Source organism: Somniosus microcephalus, chromosome 17 (assembly GCF_052327205.1).
Source record: "Somniosus microcephalus isolate GS21.2 chromosome 17, FLI_Smic_1.0, whole genome shotgun sequence".
In the NCBI taxonomy this organism is placed as follows: domain Eukaryota; kingdom Metazoa; phylum Chordata; class Chondrichthyes; order Squaliformes; family Somniosidae; genus Somniosus; species Somniosus microcephalus.
This window is the reverse complement of record NC_141003.1, coordinates 86505959-86527625: the sequence shown is the minus strand read 5'-3', so window position 1 is coordinate 86527625 and position 21667 is coordinate 86505959. Positions and strand designations below refer to the sequence as shown.

At 48.1% G+C, this 21667-nt stretch overlaps 1 protein-coding gene across 8 annotated transcripts in view; it reads left to right on the top strand.

Moving 5' to 3' along the window:
* frmd4a (FERM domain containing 4A) overlaps positions 1 to 21667 on the top strand; it is an 894188-nt gene that overhangs the window by 738922 nt on the left and 133599 nt on the right. For all 8 annotated transcript variants that reach the window (XM_086010812.1, XM_086010811.1, XM_086010810.1 and 5 more), the window contains 2 exons: positions 5851 to 5907; positions 14781 to 14803. In XM_086010812.1, coding sequence (XP_085866938.1) covers positions 5851 to 5907; positions 14781 to 14803 — 80 coding nt within the window. The remainder of the gene's footprint in view (positions 1 to 5850; positions 5908 to 14780; positions 14804 to 21667) is intronic.

The following is a 21667-nucleotide window of genomic DNA, read 5'->3' as shown; positions in this document are numbered from 1 at the left end:
ATATCCCAAAAAATGTATTCTGTTCCTCGCACTGTCATCCCTCAATTCGATCACCGAAATAAATCTAAGAACCTGAGCTATTGGCCCAGAAATTCGGGTCGGGGGCTTCCCGCGGGTGTAAGCCCCCGACCTGCACTTACCTAGCGCGCCGGCCGTTGAGCTATGGGCCCCCGTGGAATTCCGATCCTGGGCCTCCTCCAACTGCCGGCGCGCAGTGCTTGCATATCCCAGGAGCGCAGTTAGTTCGATGCGTCCCCTGGGATCACGTGGGCCATGGGGAGCCAATCGGAGCAGGGAATGCTCAATTCATAAGTTTGACAGGAAGTGCTGTCAAAACTTATAAATACTACGGGCCCCAAAACATCACTGAATCTTCAAATAATTTTTTTTTTAAATCACATTTTTTAAATAAACTATAAATTAAATTAAATAACTATTTTAAACAATTTAAATTTTTGAAAAAAATAATTTTATTTTCTAACGGGGCTAAAAATAAACTTACCTTGCTTTAACGTATTTAAAAATAATAAACCTGTGGAAAAAATGTTTTAATTTGAATTAATTCACCACTTACCTTGTAAAAAGTAGGCCTTGCGACTGCTTTTTACATGCCTAACTTCTGGAGACTTACCCTCCTGGGAAAACCTGCAAAAAAAACCTAAGTTCGATGCGCACGCGCTGCCTCTCCGGCGCACGCGTTCGAACTCTGAACCCCTTCGTTCAGGGGAACGGAAGTGCCGGTTTCCTGCGCATGCGCAGTGCATGCAGGAAACTGGCACTTCCATTGGGCTTATGGGTGAGTACCCCGTGCGTACTCACCCGTGGAGGCCCGAATTTCTGGGCCATTGAAACTGCCGAGCCTCGACCAAAATTGGCTCATCGCCAGGTTTGTTGTTGTGGATTCTTTTTATTCCTCAACAAACAAAGCAATTTCCTTTTTAACAAGAAATCCAAGCTGAAACTGGTAGCTACTGAGACCAGTGCGAGATTGGCAGGCCTGAGGTAAAGCACCCTCTGACCAGGGGAAATAAAATTTGTGTATTGGAGGCGAGCAGGGCTCTGGCCATCAGCAGTCGAACGCCAGTTAAAACGCTAATGTTGGTAATAAGCCAACTATCCTCTCAGCTCTCTGCTGATGTTAAAATGATTAAAAATGAGGCTTAAATAATTCACAAACAATCCAGTAGAGTGCTTAAAAAGTTTTTAAACTTTACTTTGAATCCAGCTTCAGTTGTTTTTGTAGCCAAAGACTGTCTCCTTGCCTCAATTTGATTTGTGTGCATTGGCACCCAGATACTACTCCATGATACGTGTGTCAGTTTGAAGCCAGCACAGTGTTTCGGAGAACTGGCCTGCGAGAGAGCTGATTTTGACGGGTGTAGACGGGAGATGTTTAACTCCTCTAGCCAGGTACTGCAATCTGCAAGTCGACTTGTTCATTCAGAAAGCACTGGGGCGTGAACAGTGCTCCCGGCCAACTAGTAACACGTTTAGAACTCTGTTCCTGCAAAGATACAGCTGCCAGCTGCAGTTTTCAAACTTTTCTGTTGAAAGGACTTTTTGGAAATACTGATACACTCCCACCGTGACCTCTCACGGCGCAGGAGTGAGGGTCACAGACTGGGCACGATAGTGTCATAGCCTTATCCCACACCTCCACTCCCAGTTAACAAGGCTCGGGAGCAAAGTGGCTCAAAGCTATCTCTCTAAATTTACTCTGCTGGGTGAACTCTTAATAGATGGAGTAGGAGTTTGCAGGTTTGAATCAGTCCACTCTACTCAGCTGCTCCAGCTAGTCACACAATGGCAGAGGCAATAATATCACCCTCTCCGGCCTCTTGAACATCCCCGATTTTAATCGCTCCGCCATTGGCGGCCGTGCCTTCAGCTGCCTGGACCCTAAGCTCTGGAATTCTCTCCCTAAACCTCTCCGCCTCTCTCTCCTTTAAGACGCTCCTTAAAACCGACCTCTTTGACCAATCTTTTGGTCACCTGTCCTTATATCTGCTGATGTGGCTCGGCGTTAAATTTTGTTTGATAATCGCTCCTGTGAAGCGCCTTGGGACGTTTTACTATGTTAAAGGCGCTATATACAGGAAACTCTCGATTTACCGGCACCTAAATAACCGGAAATCTCTGTTAACCGGCAAAATTCAGGAGTAGGGTCAGGTAAGTTTTACTTCATATTAGTGTCAGTTCCTGGATCTGTGGCTGTGCAACTGGGGTTCCTGCACTTGTTGCTAAGCAACAGGGATGCTTGGTCTGTGGCCGGAGTTCCTGCACATGTTGCTAAGCAACAGGGAAGCCTGGATTTGTTGCTGTGTACGGAGCTCTCGTACCTTTTAACTATACCTCTCTGTAATCTGGACTTTTTGATAAACCGGCACCACGCCGGTCCTGTTGGTGCCGGATAATAAAGAGTTTCCTGTAAATACAAGATGTTGTTTAAGGGGAAGGCAAAATCCGCAGGGGATGTAATTGCGTTTGCGACCTTCTGCACATGCAGGCGTTTGAAAGTCACGAGTGCAGACTTTGTTTCTGGCTGCGAGTCCACTCCTCGTGGCTGGCGAGGGTCTGTACAGGTCAGCCATCGGGGGGCGGGGGGGCGCGTGTTGCAGGCCCCTTGGTGGAAAGAGCTGGCAGGCCAGCAGCTCTGGTGTGTTACCCTGCTGCCTCCAGGGGCACTGGAGAACACGGCATTTAAGCTGCCCGGTCACACGGCGTTCCAGGGAACCCGTGCAACCGGCTCGTCAATGCAAAAATTGTGCGTGCGAGGCATTTAAGGGGCTGCGCAACGCCAAAAAAAAATTAACAGGCAACATTGGTGTCAGCGCTTCTTGTGAAGTACCTTTGGGAAGATTTCCCTACATTAAAGGCACTATATAAATGCAAGTTGTTGTTGCTGTGGCTCTGCCTCATTCACCTCACAGCATTGCTGCAGATTTCAGGCTCGAAGTTAAACACAAACTCTTTGCCAGTGCAGAATCTCTGTCGGGACTCCGACAGCGAGGACGGAAACAGACTGGTCAAGGTTATTGGCCCAGATATTCCGATTCCTACAGGTGGGTACGGGCTGTGCACCCACCCGTAGGGACATCGGAAATGCCGGTTTGAGGCATGCACTGCGCATGCGCTGGAAACCGGCATTTCCAGTCTGTCAAGAACGCTCTTGACAGATTGGCCGCCTGCCCTGGAGAAGGGCCTCTGCGGGGAGAGAGTTCCGCTTTCTGGAGAACCTCCGCCCGCTGAAAACCCTTAGAAATCTTACGCGTAAGGCCTACTTTTACCAGGATAAAAGTTGAAAAAAAAGTTTTAAAACATTTTTTCACTGATTTATCATTTAAAAATACTTTAAAAAAAGGTACGTTTATTTTTAGCCCCGTTAAAACTTTAAGGGGGAAAAATTGGGTGAGTAGCGCCACCTGTTAGCGCCTAAAGAGGCAGTCAGTGGCTGTAGCGCCACTGGCTGCGCCTCCCGCGATATTCAGCGGGGGCGCTAATGGTGGCGCTAGCCTTTTGCGCTGCGCCGCCACCGATGATGTCATCGGTGTGCGCAGCGCCCCATTCGCGCCCCGATCGCGATATTTGGTAGCGAACGCCGCTGTAGCGCCATTCGCTACCTGCGCCCGGTTCACGGGGCCTTGCTGCGCCGGCAGAGGCGCAAGTTAAGGTGGAGGTGCCCATCCCCGGCCTCCTGGTCCGCCCCCCGCGGCATTGCCGGCTGTTTCCCGAGAGCCCGGCACTTCTCCTTGGTGCCGGGCCTCTTTTGCCGGCACTCGCGATCGGGGTTCACGCTGTTGCAGGCCCCTCCCCCTTAACAGTGGGAGGAAGGCCTGCAGTACCGCAGCGTGCCGTGCAGCAGCGTGTGGCGCTGCGGCACGTAGCGCTGCGAAATTCACTTTCAGTGCCCTAAGAGGGATGCGGAGCGCCTCGAGCCGCGCCCCGTCTCCCTCTAGGGGCACTTCAACTGAATTTGCGGCGATCGCTAATGCGGCGATCGCGGCGCAAATTCCAGCGCCCAGGCGAACTTTGCGCCGCTTGGGCGCCTCAGGCCAATTTCTAGGTGTGGTAAACCACTTTTATCGTTCACTATCGTTACACTATAGACTCCACCTACCTGCCCAGGTATAAAGGTAGTCGACTGGCTGGCATTCCTCCTTGTTGTATCCGATCACCCACGAGGGTGGGCTCTGTTATTTAGCCAATAAAAACCTATAGTTACTTTCTTAACTCGTCGCTTTTCATTGGATGAATTGATAGGTATATCACTAGGCCTAATTATTTTTTTCAAAAATTTAAATTTTTGTTTAAAATATTTAATTTATTGTAATTTCAAGTCATTTTCAAAATGTGATTTAAAAAAAATGTATTTAAAGTTTTACTATGTTTTTGGGGTGATCTCCATTCATATATTTGACAGGTCTTCCTGTCAAGTGTATGAATGGAGATTCCCTTCTTTGATTGGCTCCCCATGGCCCACGTGATCCCAGGGACGCTGCAAACCGCCTGCGCCTCTGGGATACGTGGGCCCTGCGCACCGGCAGTTTGGAGAGGCCCAGGATTGGAACTGTGCACCTCCCGGGAGCCCTCGGGTAAGGGCGTAGATTTTTATTTTAGAAAATGCGGGCCATTATTCCGTGTGACTGGTAGAAACATAGAAGATAGGAGCAGGAGTAGGCCATTCGGCCCCTCGAGCCTGTTCCGCCATTTAATGAGATCGTGGCTGATCAGTAGGCTTTACTGGCCCGAGGAACAATGTCCATCAAACTGTAGGTGCCTATTTTGGCAATGTCGCTACACAGAACAATTCGGCAACGACAGGAAGCATTTAATAACCTTTATCGTCCTGACAACTAACTGATTCAGTGGTTACCACAAGAAAAAAAAGCAAAGCCTTCAAATGACGGCCCCTTTGGTTATTACTTCATTGAATCAGTGCTTGGGGAGGTTGGGCGCCCCCATCCCATCCCAGTCTGGTCTACCCAGAATTATTGACCCTCTGCTGCGCCGAGCTTGTCTGCTTAAAGGGAAAAGTGCCCGGAGTGGTTGTTAATTAAATCAGAGCGATGAAAAGATAATCCTTTGCCTTGTCCTTTATATCTCGGGCTGCGATAATGGCAGGGGCCAGCTTTGGGGGGCAGGGGAAGGTCAGGGAGAGGCGAATGAGCCCTGCTTGGCAAGAGCACGTGGGAACCTTATAAATCTTGCTTCACCCAAAGAGCGTTTGGTGCGCAGTTGACTGGCCACAGATACAAAGTAAAAAAAAAACAAGAAAGTCAAGAGGTTACGGATAGGATCAACTGACCCTGAAGTCTCCCTGTGAGACCGCTGCTGCAGAGTGCGCTGTGGCAATGGGTCAGCTCCCCTACACCCAGGAATTTGTGCTTTAGCCGCAACATTTACACGTGAACGCTCTTGAATTGCTGCCTGCTCTTTGTAGAGGGACTGTTCCATGTGCCGGACCCTCTCTTGTAGGGTGAGGACGACTCCCGGGGCCTCGTATTGTTGGCTGGAAAAGCTGGTCGGACTAGTCCGTAAAGTTTTATAATCCGGGAGCCTGGTTTTTTTTTCTACCCATTGATTTTTTAGCAGATTGTAATCGTCCAAGTGAAAAGGGGTCCCTCAGAAACGAGGTAGAGTTTCACGCAGTTCCTTTACGTCAGTTGTTGCACTGCTATCAGTTTTCACGGCTGAATCCCTTTTATTCAGCATGAAAAGTTCCTTTGAAGCAATGCAGTGGTGAAAGGGGAGGGTTCGTGCGACCTGCTCCATTAAGCAGCCAGTGCAGGGAAGCTGGCCATTTCACGTCGCTGGTTGAGTTTAACTTGCGTTCTTCATTTTCTCCCACAGGAGCTGATTGAAGTCGACACTGAGGCCATTTTCGAATTGGCTGCGTACATACTGCAGGTAAGAGCATTCAAGCGTGGCGGTCTTTGCGTGCGGCTGGTGTGCCGAGCTCGCAGTGTAGCTGGCAGCTGTTCTGACGTGAGCAATACTTTTTTTTAAAAATGGTGAATCAGAATATGTCTCTGCTGGATTGTTAAAATCACAAGTTAAATGCTGGACATCAAGAACATTGTTGAGTCCAGCTCTGGAGTGCTTTCCTTGCTGCAGTTGCACTCGGTGCTGGCACTAGCTGTGGAGTCTCCGGGGAAGCAAGGGGAAAAGCTCACGCTTCATCAGAACACGCTTCATCAGAACTGCGCTCAAACTCAAACGCAGTGACTCTGGGCAACCCCATTCACCTGTGCATTGAGCATTAAATAACTGGTATTTTGCATTTTACGGTTTGATTTTGCTCTCTTTCCCCACCCCCCCCCCCCCCTGTTTTTTTTTGCTTTTGTTGGTAAAACCTAGTGAACTAATGGCAGGCGGAGCCTCGTGGAATCGCTTCTTGATTTGCTAATGTTCTGGTTAATGGGCTCAAAAGACACCTCTGCAAACATGCCTGCCCCCAATCTCATTGTTAAATCTGCAGAAATTAATCGCAGTGGGTTTATGGATCCGGCAAGACAGCACTGGTTTTTAGAATTGTTATTGCCATGTTAGCACGACAAACTCTTCTGCTAAGCCTTCTGTTAAAAGGGAAGTGTACAGGGGACAATCCGTCGTAATTTAAGGCAGAAACCCCATAAGCATGAATGGGGATCACTTAAAAAATACACCAACACATGAACTAAAAAAATGTTTTGCAATTACATATTGAAAATTAATTAAAATGCCATTTAATTAAATATTTTAAACAAAAATTTAATTTCTTGAAAAACATTTTTTATATGTTTTAACAGGGCTAAAAATAAACTTACTTTATTGGACAGGGTTTTTAATGTATAAATGAGTAATAACGTTTTATTTTTCTATTTTTTAAAACTCTTATGCTGTTTTTAACCGGGCGTAAGAACCTCGCGGGCGAAAGTTGGGCAAACAGCGCAACTCTCCACCCGCAGAGGCCCTGCTCCCGGGGATGCGGAGGATCTGTCAATGAAAGGGACGTGTACAGGGGGTAATCCGTTGCAATTTAAGTGACTAATGTTCAAAAGCTTTGCATCGATATCATCGCAACAATCTGGTTAATAACCAGTGAAAGAAGGATGTTTGGTTGAGAGAACTCATTCGCACAGCAACGTGGAGCGATGAATTGTTGAACTTTAATTTACTGCAACAACTGGCTCCCGTTAAACATTAACAGCAGAGGTCCACAAGTGTATCTTTTAATTTATGGTTTCAAACATGTTAACAAGCAGACGGGTTAAGGTATCTGCAGAGATTTAAAGACTGAAGCGGTTTAGGCTCTTGACAATACCTCTTTAGTTTCTGGGCGTCTCAAACAACATACTTTTTAATGGCTTACTGTACCACAGGGGCAGATTTCCATTTCTAACATCTGACGGGGGAAGAAGAACATTTATTTCTGGAAAAGGGGGCAAAGTTCTTGCAGCTACTGTGTGAGAGGTTTTCTAGTTGTGTTATGCTGCCCTGTTGCGAATTGTGCTGATATATCGGTAACTTGGTACCTAAAACACATGCTTGGTTCCTCAGCCGTGGCTCAGTGGGCGGCACCCTCGCCTCCCGAGTCAGAAGGTTGTGGGTTCCAGTCCCAATCTCAGAGCCTTGAGCAGAATAATCTGGGCTGACACTCCCAGTGCAGTGCTGAGGGAGTGCCGCACTGTCGGAGGTGCCGTCTGTCGGATGAGACGTTAAACCGAAGCCCCGTCTGCTCTCTCAGGTGGACGTAAAAGATCCCATGGCACTATTTCGAAGAAGAGCAGGGGAGTTCTCCCCAGTGTCCTGGACAATATTTATCCCTCAATCAACATCACTAAAACAGATTATCTGGTCATTATCACATTGCTGATTGTGGGAGCTTGCTGTGCGCAAATTGGCTGCCAAGTTTCCTACATTACAACAGTGACTACACTTCAAAAAGTACTTCATTGGCTGTAAAGTGCTTTGGGATGTCCTGAGGTGGTGAAAGGTGCTATATAAATGCAAGTTCTTTCTCCACGATTTCTCACATGCCGAAATGGCCTCTACCTGCACTGTAGATTCTGTGATTCTGTGAATATCAGAGCTGAAACCAGAGGAGATCACAAGATAGGTTTTGGGTGAAGAAAATCTTTCAACTCCCGCCGGCGCGCCTCCCACACCCCCCCGCCCCCTTTGATTTCATCCAGTCAGAAAACCAACCCGACCACCTTTCCATTCCAGCAGTGAGCAGCTTCTTAAATGAGCCCAGTATCCTGGCCTCAACCATTCTTCCTGACAACCATTCCAGCTGTTAATCCCCTCTGTGTAAAGAAATACTTATAGGCCTTCACTACAGATGCGTGCTTCACGAACGTGTACCCCCCTTTTCCTGATCCTTTGGGGTATCTGCAAGATTTGTTTCAAGTTTACTTCCTCTCTTATATTAAGTATCTCACATGACTAAAGATCCACTCTTAAGACATTTTTTCTTGAGCCAAACGGAGCCAGCGTATATCTAGTTATTCCTTAAAGCCCATCCCTCTGACATTATTGGGGTCAGACTCGTTGCTCTCCTCGACTCCCCCTCCGCCATGGCAATCAGAATTGTTTGCCGTACTGCAAATGTGACCTGAGCAGAACAATCCACACATTCAGCATCAATTCTGGGCCCGTGTCCTAACTCACACCAAGTCCCGTTCACCCATCACCCCACTGTGCTCACTGCCCCGTGTCCTAACTCACACCGAGTCCTGTTCACCCATCACCCCCTGTGCTCACTGCCCCGTGTCCTAACTCACACCCAGTCCCGTTCACCCATCACCCCCTGTGCTCACTGCCCCGTGTCCTAACTCACACCCAGTCCCGTTCACCCATCACCCCCTGTGCTCACTGCCCCGTGTCCTAACTCACACCCAGTCTCGTTCACCCATCACCCCACTGTGCTCACTGCCCCGTGTCCTAACTCACACCCAGTCCCGTTCACCCATCACCCCACTGTGCTCACTGCCCCGTGTCCTAACTCGCACCCAGTCCCGTTCACCCATCACCCTCTGTGCTCACTGCCCCGTGTCCTAACTCACACCAAGTCCCGTTCACCCATCACCCCCTGTGCTCACTGCCCCGTGTCCTAACTCACACCCAGACCCGTTCACCCATCACCCCACTGTGCTCACTGCCCCGTGTCCTAACTCACACCCAGTCCCGTTCACCCATCACCCCCTGTGCTCACTGCCCCGTGTCCTAACTCACACCGAGTCCCGTTCACCCATCACCCCCTGTGCTCACTGCCCCGTGTCCTAACTCACACCGAGTCCCGTTCACCCATCACCCCCTGTGCTCGCCGACCTACACTGGCTCCCGGTCCAGCAACGCCTCGATTTTAAAATTCTCATCCTTGTTTTCAAATCGCTCCATGGCCTCGCCCCTCCCTATCTCGTAACATCCTCCAGCCCCAGAATCCTTCGTGATATCTGCGCTCCTCTAATTCTGGCCTCTTGAGCATCCCTGATTATAATCGCTCCACCATTGGCGGTCGTGCCTTCAGCTGCCTGGGCCCTAAACTCTGGAATTCCCTCCCTAAACCTCTCCACCTCTCTGCCTCTCTCTCCTCCTTTAAGACGCTCCTTAAAACCTACCTCTTTGACCAAGCTTTTGGTCACCTGTCCTAATGTCTCCTTCTGTGGCTCGGTGTTTTTTTATAATCGCTCCTGTGAAGTGCTTTGGGATGTTTACTACATTAAAGGTGCTCTGTAAATACAAGGGGGGGAAATTGGCTCGTGCCCCCTTTAGGGCGCTAACTTCGCCGGGGCGCTGCTTTTAGCGTCCCAAAAAAATTAGCACCCCTGCGCCCGAAATTCAATGGTAGCGCCCCAAGCAGGTGGTGGGGCGCTCCCCCTCCCTCTTGGGGCCTCCCATGGAATATCGCGGCGTTACGTGCAACAGCGCCATGCGCGTCGACATGTATCACCGCGGTACTGCAGGCCTCCCTCACTCCCCTGCTCGACCACCGGGGTGCGGGGCGCCAGGAAAAGAGGCCGGCACTCGAGGAGTGGTGGGCGGACGGATCACGGCCGGCACCCTGCAGGAGGAGGCCAGAGGGGGCAGGTGCTGGCAGGAGGCCCCCAAAAACATGGCCGCCCGGCACCTGCCATTTAATTATCGCCGCCCCGGCCGCAAGAACAACCCCCCTGACCCTGTCGGACATAGCGTCCAGCGGTAGGTCAGGGGATGCAAGCCAAGTTTGCGGCCGGGGCACAAGGCACGGCGATGACATCATCACCGGAGGCGCAGCGCCGCAGGGCGCTAACGGGAGGCGCAAAGCAACCGAATTTTCCCCCCAAGTTGTTGTTTTTAAATTGAACTCAACTGATTTGGCCGCGGAGGCCAGCGTGCTGTTCACTTTGGAGTTCACCCCAGACCACCTGTTTAGTGGATGATTCACAGTGGCCCGAATCCTGGTGGCAACTGCTACCCGGGAAATCCTAGAGCCTCTGGCTTCCACAGACCCCACCCAGAGGCAGCCACGTACTCAACAGCAATGTGAGCCTTGCCATCACAGAGGGAGGGGTTGGGGGGGGGAGACTTCCGTCCTACCCGTCTGGTGGGAACCGAGCGGGTAAGCAGTTAAAGTCCACCGGGTGACTCACCCCCGGTGCCCCACCCTTGCCGATTTTTACTGGACTGCTGGCTAAACCGCCCACCCAAAGCCGCCGGTGTCCTCCTTTCAATATGCAGATTGGGCTCTGATAGCGTCACTGGGCCCCAATCGCAATTTTAGTTCCCGGCCTGAGCAGGGGAATTCGCTGCAACATCCCTGCCTCTAGTCAGAAGAGGATCGGAAGCAGAGGAGGCCATTCGAGGTGAGCTTTTTAACTTTGCGTTGTGGGGCCTGGAGGAGCAAGAGCGATCTTCCAGAGCCCCACAAGGAAAGTTAAGGTCTTCCCACCCACCCTGTCCCTACCACAAGACGCCCTCTGAACCCCGGTCCCCACACTTACTAGAACTAGGGGGCATAATTTCAGAATAAGGGGTCGCCCATTTAAGACGGAGATAAGGAGAAATTTCTTCTCTCAGAGGGTCGTGAATCTTTGGAATTCTCTACCCCAAAGAGCTGTGGAGGCGGAGTCATTGAATATGTTTAAGGTGGAGATAGACAGATTTTTGAACTATAGGGGAGTCAAGGGTTATGGGGAGCGGGCGGGGAAGTGGAGTTGAGGCGAAGACCAGATCAGCCATGATCTCCTGGAATGGGGGAGCAGGCTCGAGGGGCCGACTCCTGCTTCTATTTCTTGTGTTCTTACCTGAGTGATTGAGTGCCAGTGGTCAGTGGACAGCGCTCAGCCGGCCGGCATGTTAGCGAGGACCCGGTGGTTAAAATTGCCACGGCCTCATTTTGCCACCAGCCGGGAAATTTTTTATTAATTCATGGGATGTGGGCATCGCTGGCAAGGCCAGCATTTATTGCCCATCCCTAATTGCCCTTGAGAAGGTGGTGGTGAGCCACTTTATACAACTGAGTGTCTCGCTGGGCCATTTCAGAGAGCTGTTTGTTAAGAGTCAACCACATTGCAGTAGGCCTGGAGTCAAATATAGGCCAGACCGGGTAAGGGCAGCAGATTTCCTTCCCTAAAGGACATTAGTGAACTGTTTTAACAGCAATCCAGTAGTTTCATGGTCACCATTACTGATACTAGCTTTTTATTCCAGATTTATTTAATTAACTGAATTTAAATTCCCGAGCTGTCGTGGTGGGATTTGAACTCATATCGCGCGGATCATTAGTCCAGGCCTCTGGATTACTAATCCAGTACCATAGCCACTAAGCTGCAGTACTCCTAGCCCTAACTGAAGCCTGCGGATTCCCATCGGAATCACGCTGGGAGTTAAAATCAGGCTCGGAGGCTGCCATGTTTCATGGTGGCTGCCAGTGAATCAGTCTTTCTGTAAGAGCCAGCACGTGTTGATGACTTTCGCCCGCTGGTTTGCCCCGATCTTTCCCCAGCCATTGGGAAAGTATGATGGCCAGAAACAGTCACCAATTTCTTACATTAGGACTGCGTACGGAGTTGTTTTTCTGTTCTGGTCACGACCCTGCGATAATATCAGACAGCATCAGAGGTTTGGCAGTTAGCTGCCCACTCAGTCTGAGAAAGACATGGACCACGAGGGACTTAAAGAATGGAGCGCAAAACACTAACTTTAAAAACATCACTTTGCAATAAAAATTCGGAAAGATCACTTTCACTGATCGCATCACTTGGAGGTCAAAGCAAAATATGCACCTATTAAATAACAAACTATTAAATTGAATGACTGTTTCATAACAAACAAGGGACGAGAAGAATGATAAATGGCATGCAAGGGATTATACGCTGTAGAAACTTTTCCAAAGGTCCTTTCTCGTGACCTGCTGAGGAGTGAATGAGGAAATTCAGTATCATAGAGCCACCCCCATCACAACAGATCTCACATTCCCAAAACCTTTTGACAATCCCCCCCAGAACGTGTGTATCTGTCATTTCAGTTAATCTTTTTTTATTTTACTTCTGTCTCGCTGTCCTACAGACACAAAGATATTGGGCCAAAATTTGCGATTGGAGGCTTCCTGCCTTCGACCTGTAAAAAAAATCTACGCATTTACCTGGTGGCCCGGGAGGTGCGGAGATTCGCGATCCTGGGCCTCTCCGGGTACGCGCGGGCAGAGGCCCACGTAGCCCAGGAGCGCAGGCGGTTCGCAACCAACCAATAAAAGAAGGGAATCCCCATTCATACTTTTGACAGTTGCGAATGTACGGAAACCCCATAAGTATGAATGGGGATCACTTAAAAAATACACCAACACATGAACCACATTTTTTTTTAATTACATATTGAAAATTAATTAAAATACCATTTAATTAAATATTTTAAACAAAATTTTAATTTTTGTTGAAAAAATTTATGGGGGAATAATTCAGTTGTTTGCGCCTCCCGTTAGTGCCTTAAGAGGGCGCTAATGGGGCGCAAAGCAACTAGCGCCCGGGCGCGGCGATGTTTGTGCCGCTTGCGAAATTAACTAAACATTTTGTGGCGGCACTAAACACTACCGCCACGATTTCCTGCGTCGGCAGATCGTGATGTCAGTCGAGTGCGCAACGCCCCGGTAGTGCCCCGGACTGGATATTGAGTGGCGCCGCCTGCCTTACCGCCTGCCACTAGCAACGACAGGTTGAGGGGAGCGTTTTGCAGTCAGGAAGGGACAGGGGCCTTTCTTTGTCGGTGACATTTTTGCACCACGCATCCTGAGAGAGAGAGAGAGAGACTTCTGGAGAGATTCAACGCTGTGTGAAGGAGTTTTGGGTACTGAGCAGCACTTTGCAGGTTCATTTTGATTTGCCCTTCCTTGCTTCGCCAGCGCTCTGAGGTAGCGCCTCGCTCCTCGGCCTTTGCGCCTTAAGAGAGGTGCGAAGCGCCTGATTTAGCGCTCCAATCACCTCCAGGGGCGATAAAAGCCAAGTTTGCCGTCGGAGGCGATAATTAGCGCCAGGCGCTAAACTTTGCGCACGGCCGATAATGGCGCCCCAAACGGGGCGATACTGAATTTTTACCCCTATATGTTTTAACGGGGCTAAAAATAAACTTACCTTATTGGACAGGGTTTTTAATGTTTAAATGAATGATAAAATGTTATTTTTCTACTTTTTTAAACTTTTATGCTGTGAAAAGAAGGCCTTACGCTTGTCTTTACCGGGCGTAAGAATCTCGTGGGCAGAAGTTGGGCAAACAGCGCAACTCTCCACCCGCCGAGGCCCTTCTCTCGGGGATGCGGAGGATCTGTCAATCTTGACAGATCGCAAGTTCCGGGTTTCAGTGCACCCGCCTCGCGTGCCTAAACCCGGAACATGCGCGGCCCTTACGGGCGCGAACGCACCCATAGGGGTCGCAAAATACTTCCCATTATATTTGGGGAATCATGGGAAGAACTGAGCCCGTTCCCTACCACTCCAACTTCACTATCAGTGAATTTCTTAACAAAGTAGTGCAATCAAAAATGTTCAATCTTAAAAAGAAGCAAGACTTGCATTTCTATAGCGCCTTTCACGACCACCAGACGTCCCAAAGCGCTTTACAGCCAATGAAGTACTTTTTGAAGTGTTATCACTGTTGTAATGTTGGAAACACGGCAGCCATGTGATAATCACCAGATAATCTGTCTTTTAGTGATGTTGATTGAGGGATAAATATTGGCCCCAGGACACCGGGGATAACTCCCCTGCTCTTCTTCGAAATAGTGCCCTGGGATCTTTTACGTCCACCCGAGAGAGCAGACGGGGTCTCGGTTTAACGTCTCATCCGAAAGACAGCATCTCTGACAGTGCAGCACTCCCTCAGCTCTGCACTGGAGTGTCAGCCTAGATTTTTGTGCTCAAGTCTCTGGTAAATCTTAGTAAATGTGCACCTTATTTAAATGCATTTAGTCAAAATATCCTAACTCTGTGAATTTTGTTCTATTGCACGTTTCATTGAGGAAAAGAAAGATACCAGTACGTTTTAGTGATGTTGCAGTCCGCAACCATTGACTGTGAGGTAAACAGTTGGTTGTAGAATGCAGAGCGTTCGAGGGATAGGGCAGCAATCACTTGTTTAAAGGGGGAATGCCCCGTCTACACCCCAGAACACTAAATGCTCGAGATTCGGTGGGCAGTAAAACACAGCAAGACACCCAAGGCAGAGGCACGTGCGGCACTGTTGTGATATCCCAGGGAATCGCTTGGAAACCTTCTGTGTTCATTACACGTAACTAACTGACGGTCTGTTCGCTTCATTCCTTGCAGGAAGCAAAGGGAGATTACTCAAGGTAAGCTTGAACAAAACGTTTTTTTGCGCGTGAACCGTGATAGATTGCACGACGCTGGGAGGATTTGTTTGTGACCGCTTGCTAAGCTGGGTTTGCTCTTCACCAGTCCGTCTTCAGCAAGCACGTTTATGCAGATTTCTATAAGAAAATATGCAGCCTGTTGTTTTCTATTAATATTGACTGCTGAAATTAAGTGGCTGTGATGGAGTTGTCTTCATTCATTAAGGTTTGAGATGCAGCCGCAACCTCTGTTCCTTTACTGTTAATCAACACCTCGATTTCAAAATTCTCATCCTTGTTTTCAAATCCCTCCATGGCCTCGCCCCTCCCTATCTCTGTAATCTCCTTCAGCCCCACAACCCCCCCAGATATCTGCGCTCCTCTAATTCTGCCCTCTTGAGCATCCCTGATTATAATCGCTCCACCATTGGTGGCCGTGCCTTCTGTTGCCTGGACCCTAAGCTCTGGAATTCCCTCCCTAAACCTCTCTACCTATTTCTTCCTTTAAGACGCTCCTTAAAACCTACCTCTTTGACCAAGCTTTTGGTCACCTGCCCTAATTTATCCTTATGTGGCTCGCTGTCAAATTTTTTGTCTTAAAATACTCCTGTGCAGCGCCTTGGGACGTTTTACTACGTTAGAGGCGCTATATAAATACAAGTTGTTGTTGCGACAGTGCCATTATTTGTTGGTGCTACACAGAGCGCAGGCATACCCTCATCATGTTTTCCACAACTCTTTGGTTTTTGGAAGCTTTTTGCGAGCAGGAGTAGGCAAGGCTCCAGAAACGAGGAATGACTTTTCCATGTTTGTGAGAATTCAGTGTCAATAAATAGGCTGTGAGCTTTATTGTCCGTTAGAAGCCTCCCTGTTAGTACACTTTGTTTTACTGGGTGACGTACTCTAGCAGATCCGGTTTTCTAGATCTAAGGATGGCAATTTCTTTATCGAGATGAGTTTGACCTCTGCTGTGTTTGTGCCTGGTATTTGCTCAGAATGTTTTGGCAATTAGAGTTTTGATAGAGTTGGTGGCAAAAACAGGAAGACAGATTATTATCTGAACGGCAATAGATTGGGAAAAGGGGAAATGCAACGAGACCTGGGTGTCCTTGTGCACCAGTCGCTGAAGGTAAGCATGCAGGTGCAGCAGGCGGTTAAGAAGGCAAATGGTATGTTGGCCTTCATAGCGAGAGGGTTCGAGTGCAGGAGCAAGGATGTCTTGCTGCAGTTGTACAGGGCCTTGGTGAGACCACACCTTGAGTATTGTGTGCAGTTTTGTTCGCCTTATCTGAGGAAGGATGTTCTTGCCATGGAGGGAGTGCAGCGAAGATTCACCAGACTGATACCTGGGATGGCAGGAATGACGTATGAGGAGAGATTGGGTCGATTAGGTTTATATTCGCTAGAATTTAGAAGAATGAGAGGGGATCTCATTGAAACTTATAAAATTCTAACAGGATTAGACATACTAGATGCAGGAAGGATGTTCCCGATGGTCGGGGAGTCCTGAACCAGGGGTCACAGTCTAAAGATAAGGGGTAAGTCATTTAGGACAGAGATGAGAAGGAATTTCTTCACCCAGAGAGTGGTGAGCCTGTGGAATTCTCTACCACAGAAGGCAGTTGAGGCCAATTCATTAAATATATTCAAGAAGGAGTTAGATATATTTCTTAAGGCTAAAGGGATCAAGGGATATGGGGAGAAGGCAGGGACAGGGTACTGAGTTTGGATGATCAGCCATGATCTCATTGAATGGCGGAGCGGGCTCGAAGGGCCGAATGGCCTACTCCTGCTCCTATCTTCTATGGAAACATAAACACGTGCGGAAGTTGGGCCTGGATCGAATTGAGCTTCAGCACAGATCGCCCACCAACACTCACGGTCTGGGCTTCCCCAAGAAGAATGATCACTGAAGGGCGGCAGGCACCCATGGAACCCCTTAACCCAGCATGAGTCAGTGACCTCAACTTTATAGTTGCAGGGATGAAAAAAAAGACAGGAACTTTGGTAAATAGGGGGCACTCTGCAACACAACATGTGCAATATTATCGGAGAAAAATTCCTGATGGATCTGCGTCAAATGCCGGGACTGTGAATCACAGCAGTATGAAGGTTTCTTATTAAATTACACAGAAATGTTACTCTTGCGAGCCTGTGTTCTCTCCGATAGCTTGGGCATGTTTTAGTAATGCAACCGCTGGGCCTCCTCCCCGCCACAAAATGAATTCTTACATTACACGGCGTGAGAACTGAGAAACTAAAACACACAAACATTTTGACTTGGCTTCGGCCGAGCATGTCCTTGGCCAGACTTGTAATAAAATCTGAGGTTGAATCACGATGAATGAATTACCATGGCAGAAGACGGAAAAGTTCAAAAGTCCGTCAGCGGCTTGGCGAATGGTGTGCAAGTAGGGTGTACTCGAAGCAAAGAGCTCCACAAGCAACCACGTAAAACCATTTCTACTTTTAATTAAAATAACTGGAATGTGGCTTGTAAACGGCGCAAAATTCACCATGTGAAAAGAAGGGGTGCCTGAAACCAGTAAATTAAACAGAAACAAAGGCTCCTGCCAAGACTGTTTATTAAATGCGCTGCCGTTTTAGTTTATCCCCACTGTGACATTTGTTTAAAGCCAGTCTCAGGTTTTCAAGCTAACTACAGTCGCCCAGAGCTTTCAATTACCTTGTTTATTTGTGGACGTCTTGCTTTTCCCGCTGGGATTTTGACGGTTCATCACTAAATTACTCAAATGCACGCCCAGCAAATGTTTGCGAGCAGAGGGTTCGGATGCACATTTATTATCAGTCACTCGGCAAAGAAGCTTATTCTGTCAAATGAGTGTAGGAGGCGGCCATGCTGACAGGAGGGCCCCTCGGTTTAGTCCCCAGTCGATGATGGCAATCCCCTTCGGAATCTTGTGTGTTTCAATGAGATCACCTCTCATTCTTCTAAATGCCAGAGAGTATCGGCCCATTCGACACAATCTCTCATCATAGGACAGCCCTCTCATCCCAGGAATCAGTCTGGTGAACCTTCGTTGCACTCCCTCCAAGGCAAGTATATCCTTCCTTAGATAGGGGGACCAAAACTGTGCACAACACTCCAGGTGTGATCTCACACACGTTTGAGTTCATGTTAAACAAAGGAAAGATGCTGGCTTGAGGCCAGGTAATTTACGTTTTTTATAAAGTGTCTTGTTTTAATGAAAAAAATCAGGTGAATTTCCTTTCTAATAAGCCTACATGCCCATCACACCTATTTCTCCCTTCCTCTCCTTCAGGACATTTTAATACTCTCTGCAGTTTAGAAGAATGAGAGGTGATCTCATTGAAACATATAACATTCTTAAAGGACTTGACAGGGTAGATGCAGGGAGGATGTTTCCCCTGGCTGGGGAGTCTAGAACCAGGGGTCACAGTCTCAGAATAAGGGGTTGGCCATTTAAGACTGAGATGAGGTCGAATTACCTTCACTCAGAGGGTGGTGAATCTTTGTAATTCTCTACCCCAGAGGGCTGTGGAGGCTGAATCGTTGAGTATAGTCAAGACAGAGATCGATAGATTTTTGGACTTTAAGGGGATCAAGGGATATGGGGATCGGGCAGGAAAGTGGAGTTGAGATCGAAGATCAGCCATGATCTTATTGAATGGTGGAGCAGGCTCGAGGGGCCGAATGGCCGACTACTGCTCCTATTATGTTCTTATGTAATTTGGAGCTCATTTAAAACTTTAGCGCTCTTGGACAGAAGATGAAACACGTTTCTCTAAAAGGACCCTAATCTGTTTTGTTTTGTGCTTACATGTGTATACACATCCTGTAATACAGATCCTAAATGATCAGTAGCTGGCGTGGTGAATGAGGTGGTATTGCAGGGAAACTTGGAGTACTTGTAGCCCGTCTCTTCTGACAGATGGAGGCTTGGAATCACCATCATTCAGGGTCTGGAGTCAGTGTTGCCTAGAGCTCAGAGCATCCATTGCAAGAAGGCTTGGCTCTTACAGGATCCTTGGGGCATCTGTCATAGGAACCTTGAAACCAATGTCATTTTAATGTCCGGAGCGCTTGGCATGAGAAATATCTGTTGGTGTTGCCCAGGTGCTTGCAGCATCTGTCATGGGGAACCTGCAGTGGGTGTTCCCCCCAGTGTTGGCAGTATGCCAGTCTGCTGCTGAAACCCTCATCCATGCCTTTGTTACCTCTAGGCCTGACTATTCCAACGCTCTCCCACCTTGCACCCTCCATAAACTGGAGCTCATGCAAAACTCGGCTGCCCCGTGTCCTGACTCACACCAAGTCCCGTTCGCCCATCACCCCCTGTGCTCGCTGACCTACATCCGCTCCCGGTCCTGCATAGCCTCGATTTTAAAATTCTCATCCTTGTTTTGAAAGCCCTCCCTGGCCTCGCCCCTCCCTATCTCTGTAATCTCTTCCAGCCCCACAACCCTCCGAGATCTCTGCGCTCCTCTAATTCTGGCCTCCTGCCCATCACCGATTTTCATCGCTCCACCATTGGCGGCCGTGCCTTCAGCTCTGGAATTCCCTCCCTAAACCTCTCCGCCTCTCTCTTCTCCTTTAAGACGCTCCTTAAAACCTACCTCTTTGACCAAGTGTTTTACTACGTTACAGGCATTATATAAATGCAAGCTGTTGTTGTTGTATTTGTCATGGAGAACCTGCATTGTCTGTTGTAGGGATTCTGTAATCAGTGTTTCCCAGGAACCATTACTGTCGCTTGGTTGTGGCGCCAGTTGCATATACAGACACACACACATTTACACACACACATGTGCACAGACACACACACATGTACACACACACACATGTACAGACACACACATACAGACATGCATACACATACACACATATGCAGGCACACACATGTACACACACACACATGTACAGACACACACCCATGTACAGGCACATACACATGTACACACACACACATACACTCACACATGTACAGATACACACACGTACACACACATATGTACAGACACGCATGTGCACACAAATGTACAGACACACGTACACTGACATGTACAGATGTACACATATGTACACACACATGCACAGACGCACACACACGTACACACACACATATGTACAGACAGGACATAATATAGTATTTTCAAACCGTTAACTAGTCAATGCCCCAGTGAATTGCATTTGAGGCCTTGTTGCAGTCCTAGTTATTCTGTGTTCCTTACTTGTAAACCGAAGACAGAAGTAGTCATTATGGACCACACCAAAACAGAAGGGTTTTCGTCTGTGGTGAATGTAATAGATGGATGATGATTATTGTGCTGCGATTGGAAACTGAGAGCAGCTACCTCCTGCTAAACGCATATGGTATAAGAGCGCAGCCCTATCATTAGCTCCATGATCGCCCTCTCATTACAACCATGTCTTTAATCACTGAATACAGTAGTATCCTGTTTCCTGCATTCATACAAAACCCAAAATTGAACCGTTTTCCGACGATTAAATTCTGGAAAATTCATTGCAGATAAGTTTATGGATAGGCTCTATCAGTTGGGACCATCTGTACAAAAAGGCTCACTACCTGCGAGTGTGGCAGTAACAGATGTGTTCGAGAGCAAGGTGAAACCCAGAATTGCTTATGAAGGGGGAACAAGCAGTTTGCAATTGTGCTGCGCGATCTTCGCAATGCATTGGCTAACAGACTCAGTTGAAACCTCTCTGTTTTAACAAAGTGGTTAACCCATAAATCTACTGGAAAAGGAATTTCTTGAGGTTATGTTTGGCCTACATTGGAATATCTGGAGTTCAGCATCTTAACAGTCCTTTAGTTCTGCATTACAGTGTGAGGGAAATATGCAGCAGGATGAACAAGCTGGGTCTCTTGTCTCTTGAAAAGAGAAGGCTGAGGGGTGACCTAATAGAGGTCTTTAAAATTATGAAAGGTTTTGATAGAGTGGATACAGAGAGAATGTTTCCACTTGTGGGGAAGAGCAAAACTAGAGGCCATCAATATAAGATAGTCACCAAGAAATCCAATAGGGAATTCAGGAGAAACTTCTTTACCCAGCGAGTGGTGAGAATGTGGAACTTGCTACCACAGGGAGTGGTTGAGGCGAATAGTATCGCTGTATTTAAGGGGAGGCTAGACAAGCGTCTGACAAAAGGTCATCGAGCTGAAACGTTAACCCTCTTTCTCTCTCCACAGATGTTGCCTGACCTGCTGAGCATTTCCAGCATTTTCTGTTTTTATTGCAGCTTTCCAGCATCCGCAGTATTTTGCTTTTGTAAGCATATGAGGGAGAAGGGAATAGAGGGTTACGCTGATAGAGTTAGATGAGAAAAGACGGGAGGAGGCTCGAGTGGAGCATAAACACCGGCATGGACTGGTTGGGCCGAATGGCCTGTTTCTGTGCTGTATATCCTGTGTAATCCCAGGTACCAGTCGGCTGTGTTCTGTTGCTGTGCTGCTTTGTTTTCGAGTTCTGGGCACTTTCTGTGATGTATATCCTAGTGCTGATTAGAGGGTGGGCATGCTGTTTAGGAAACCTCTACCTCCCCTCGGGCTGTCACAGTTCACAAGCTGGGACGTGTGACAGAAGTTCAGTTGAATAGTCAAAAGGCCTGTGTGGCTTAACTGTACAGAAGAACATAGATGCAGAGAGGATGTTTCCCCTCGTGGGGAAATCTAGAACGCAGGGGCACAGTCTCAGAATAAAGGGTCGCCCTTTTAGAACTGAGATGAGGAGGAATTTCTTCTCTCAGAGGGTCGTGAATCTGTGGAATTCTCTGCCCCAGAGAGCCATGGAGGCTGGGTCATTAAATACATTTAAGGAGGAGATAGACAGATTTTTGCAAGATAAGGGAGTGAAGGGTTA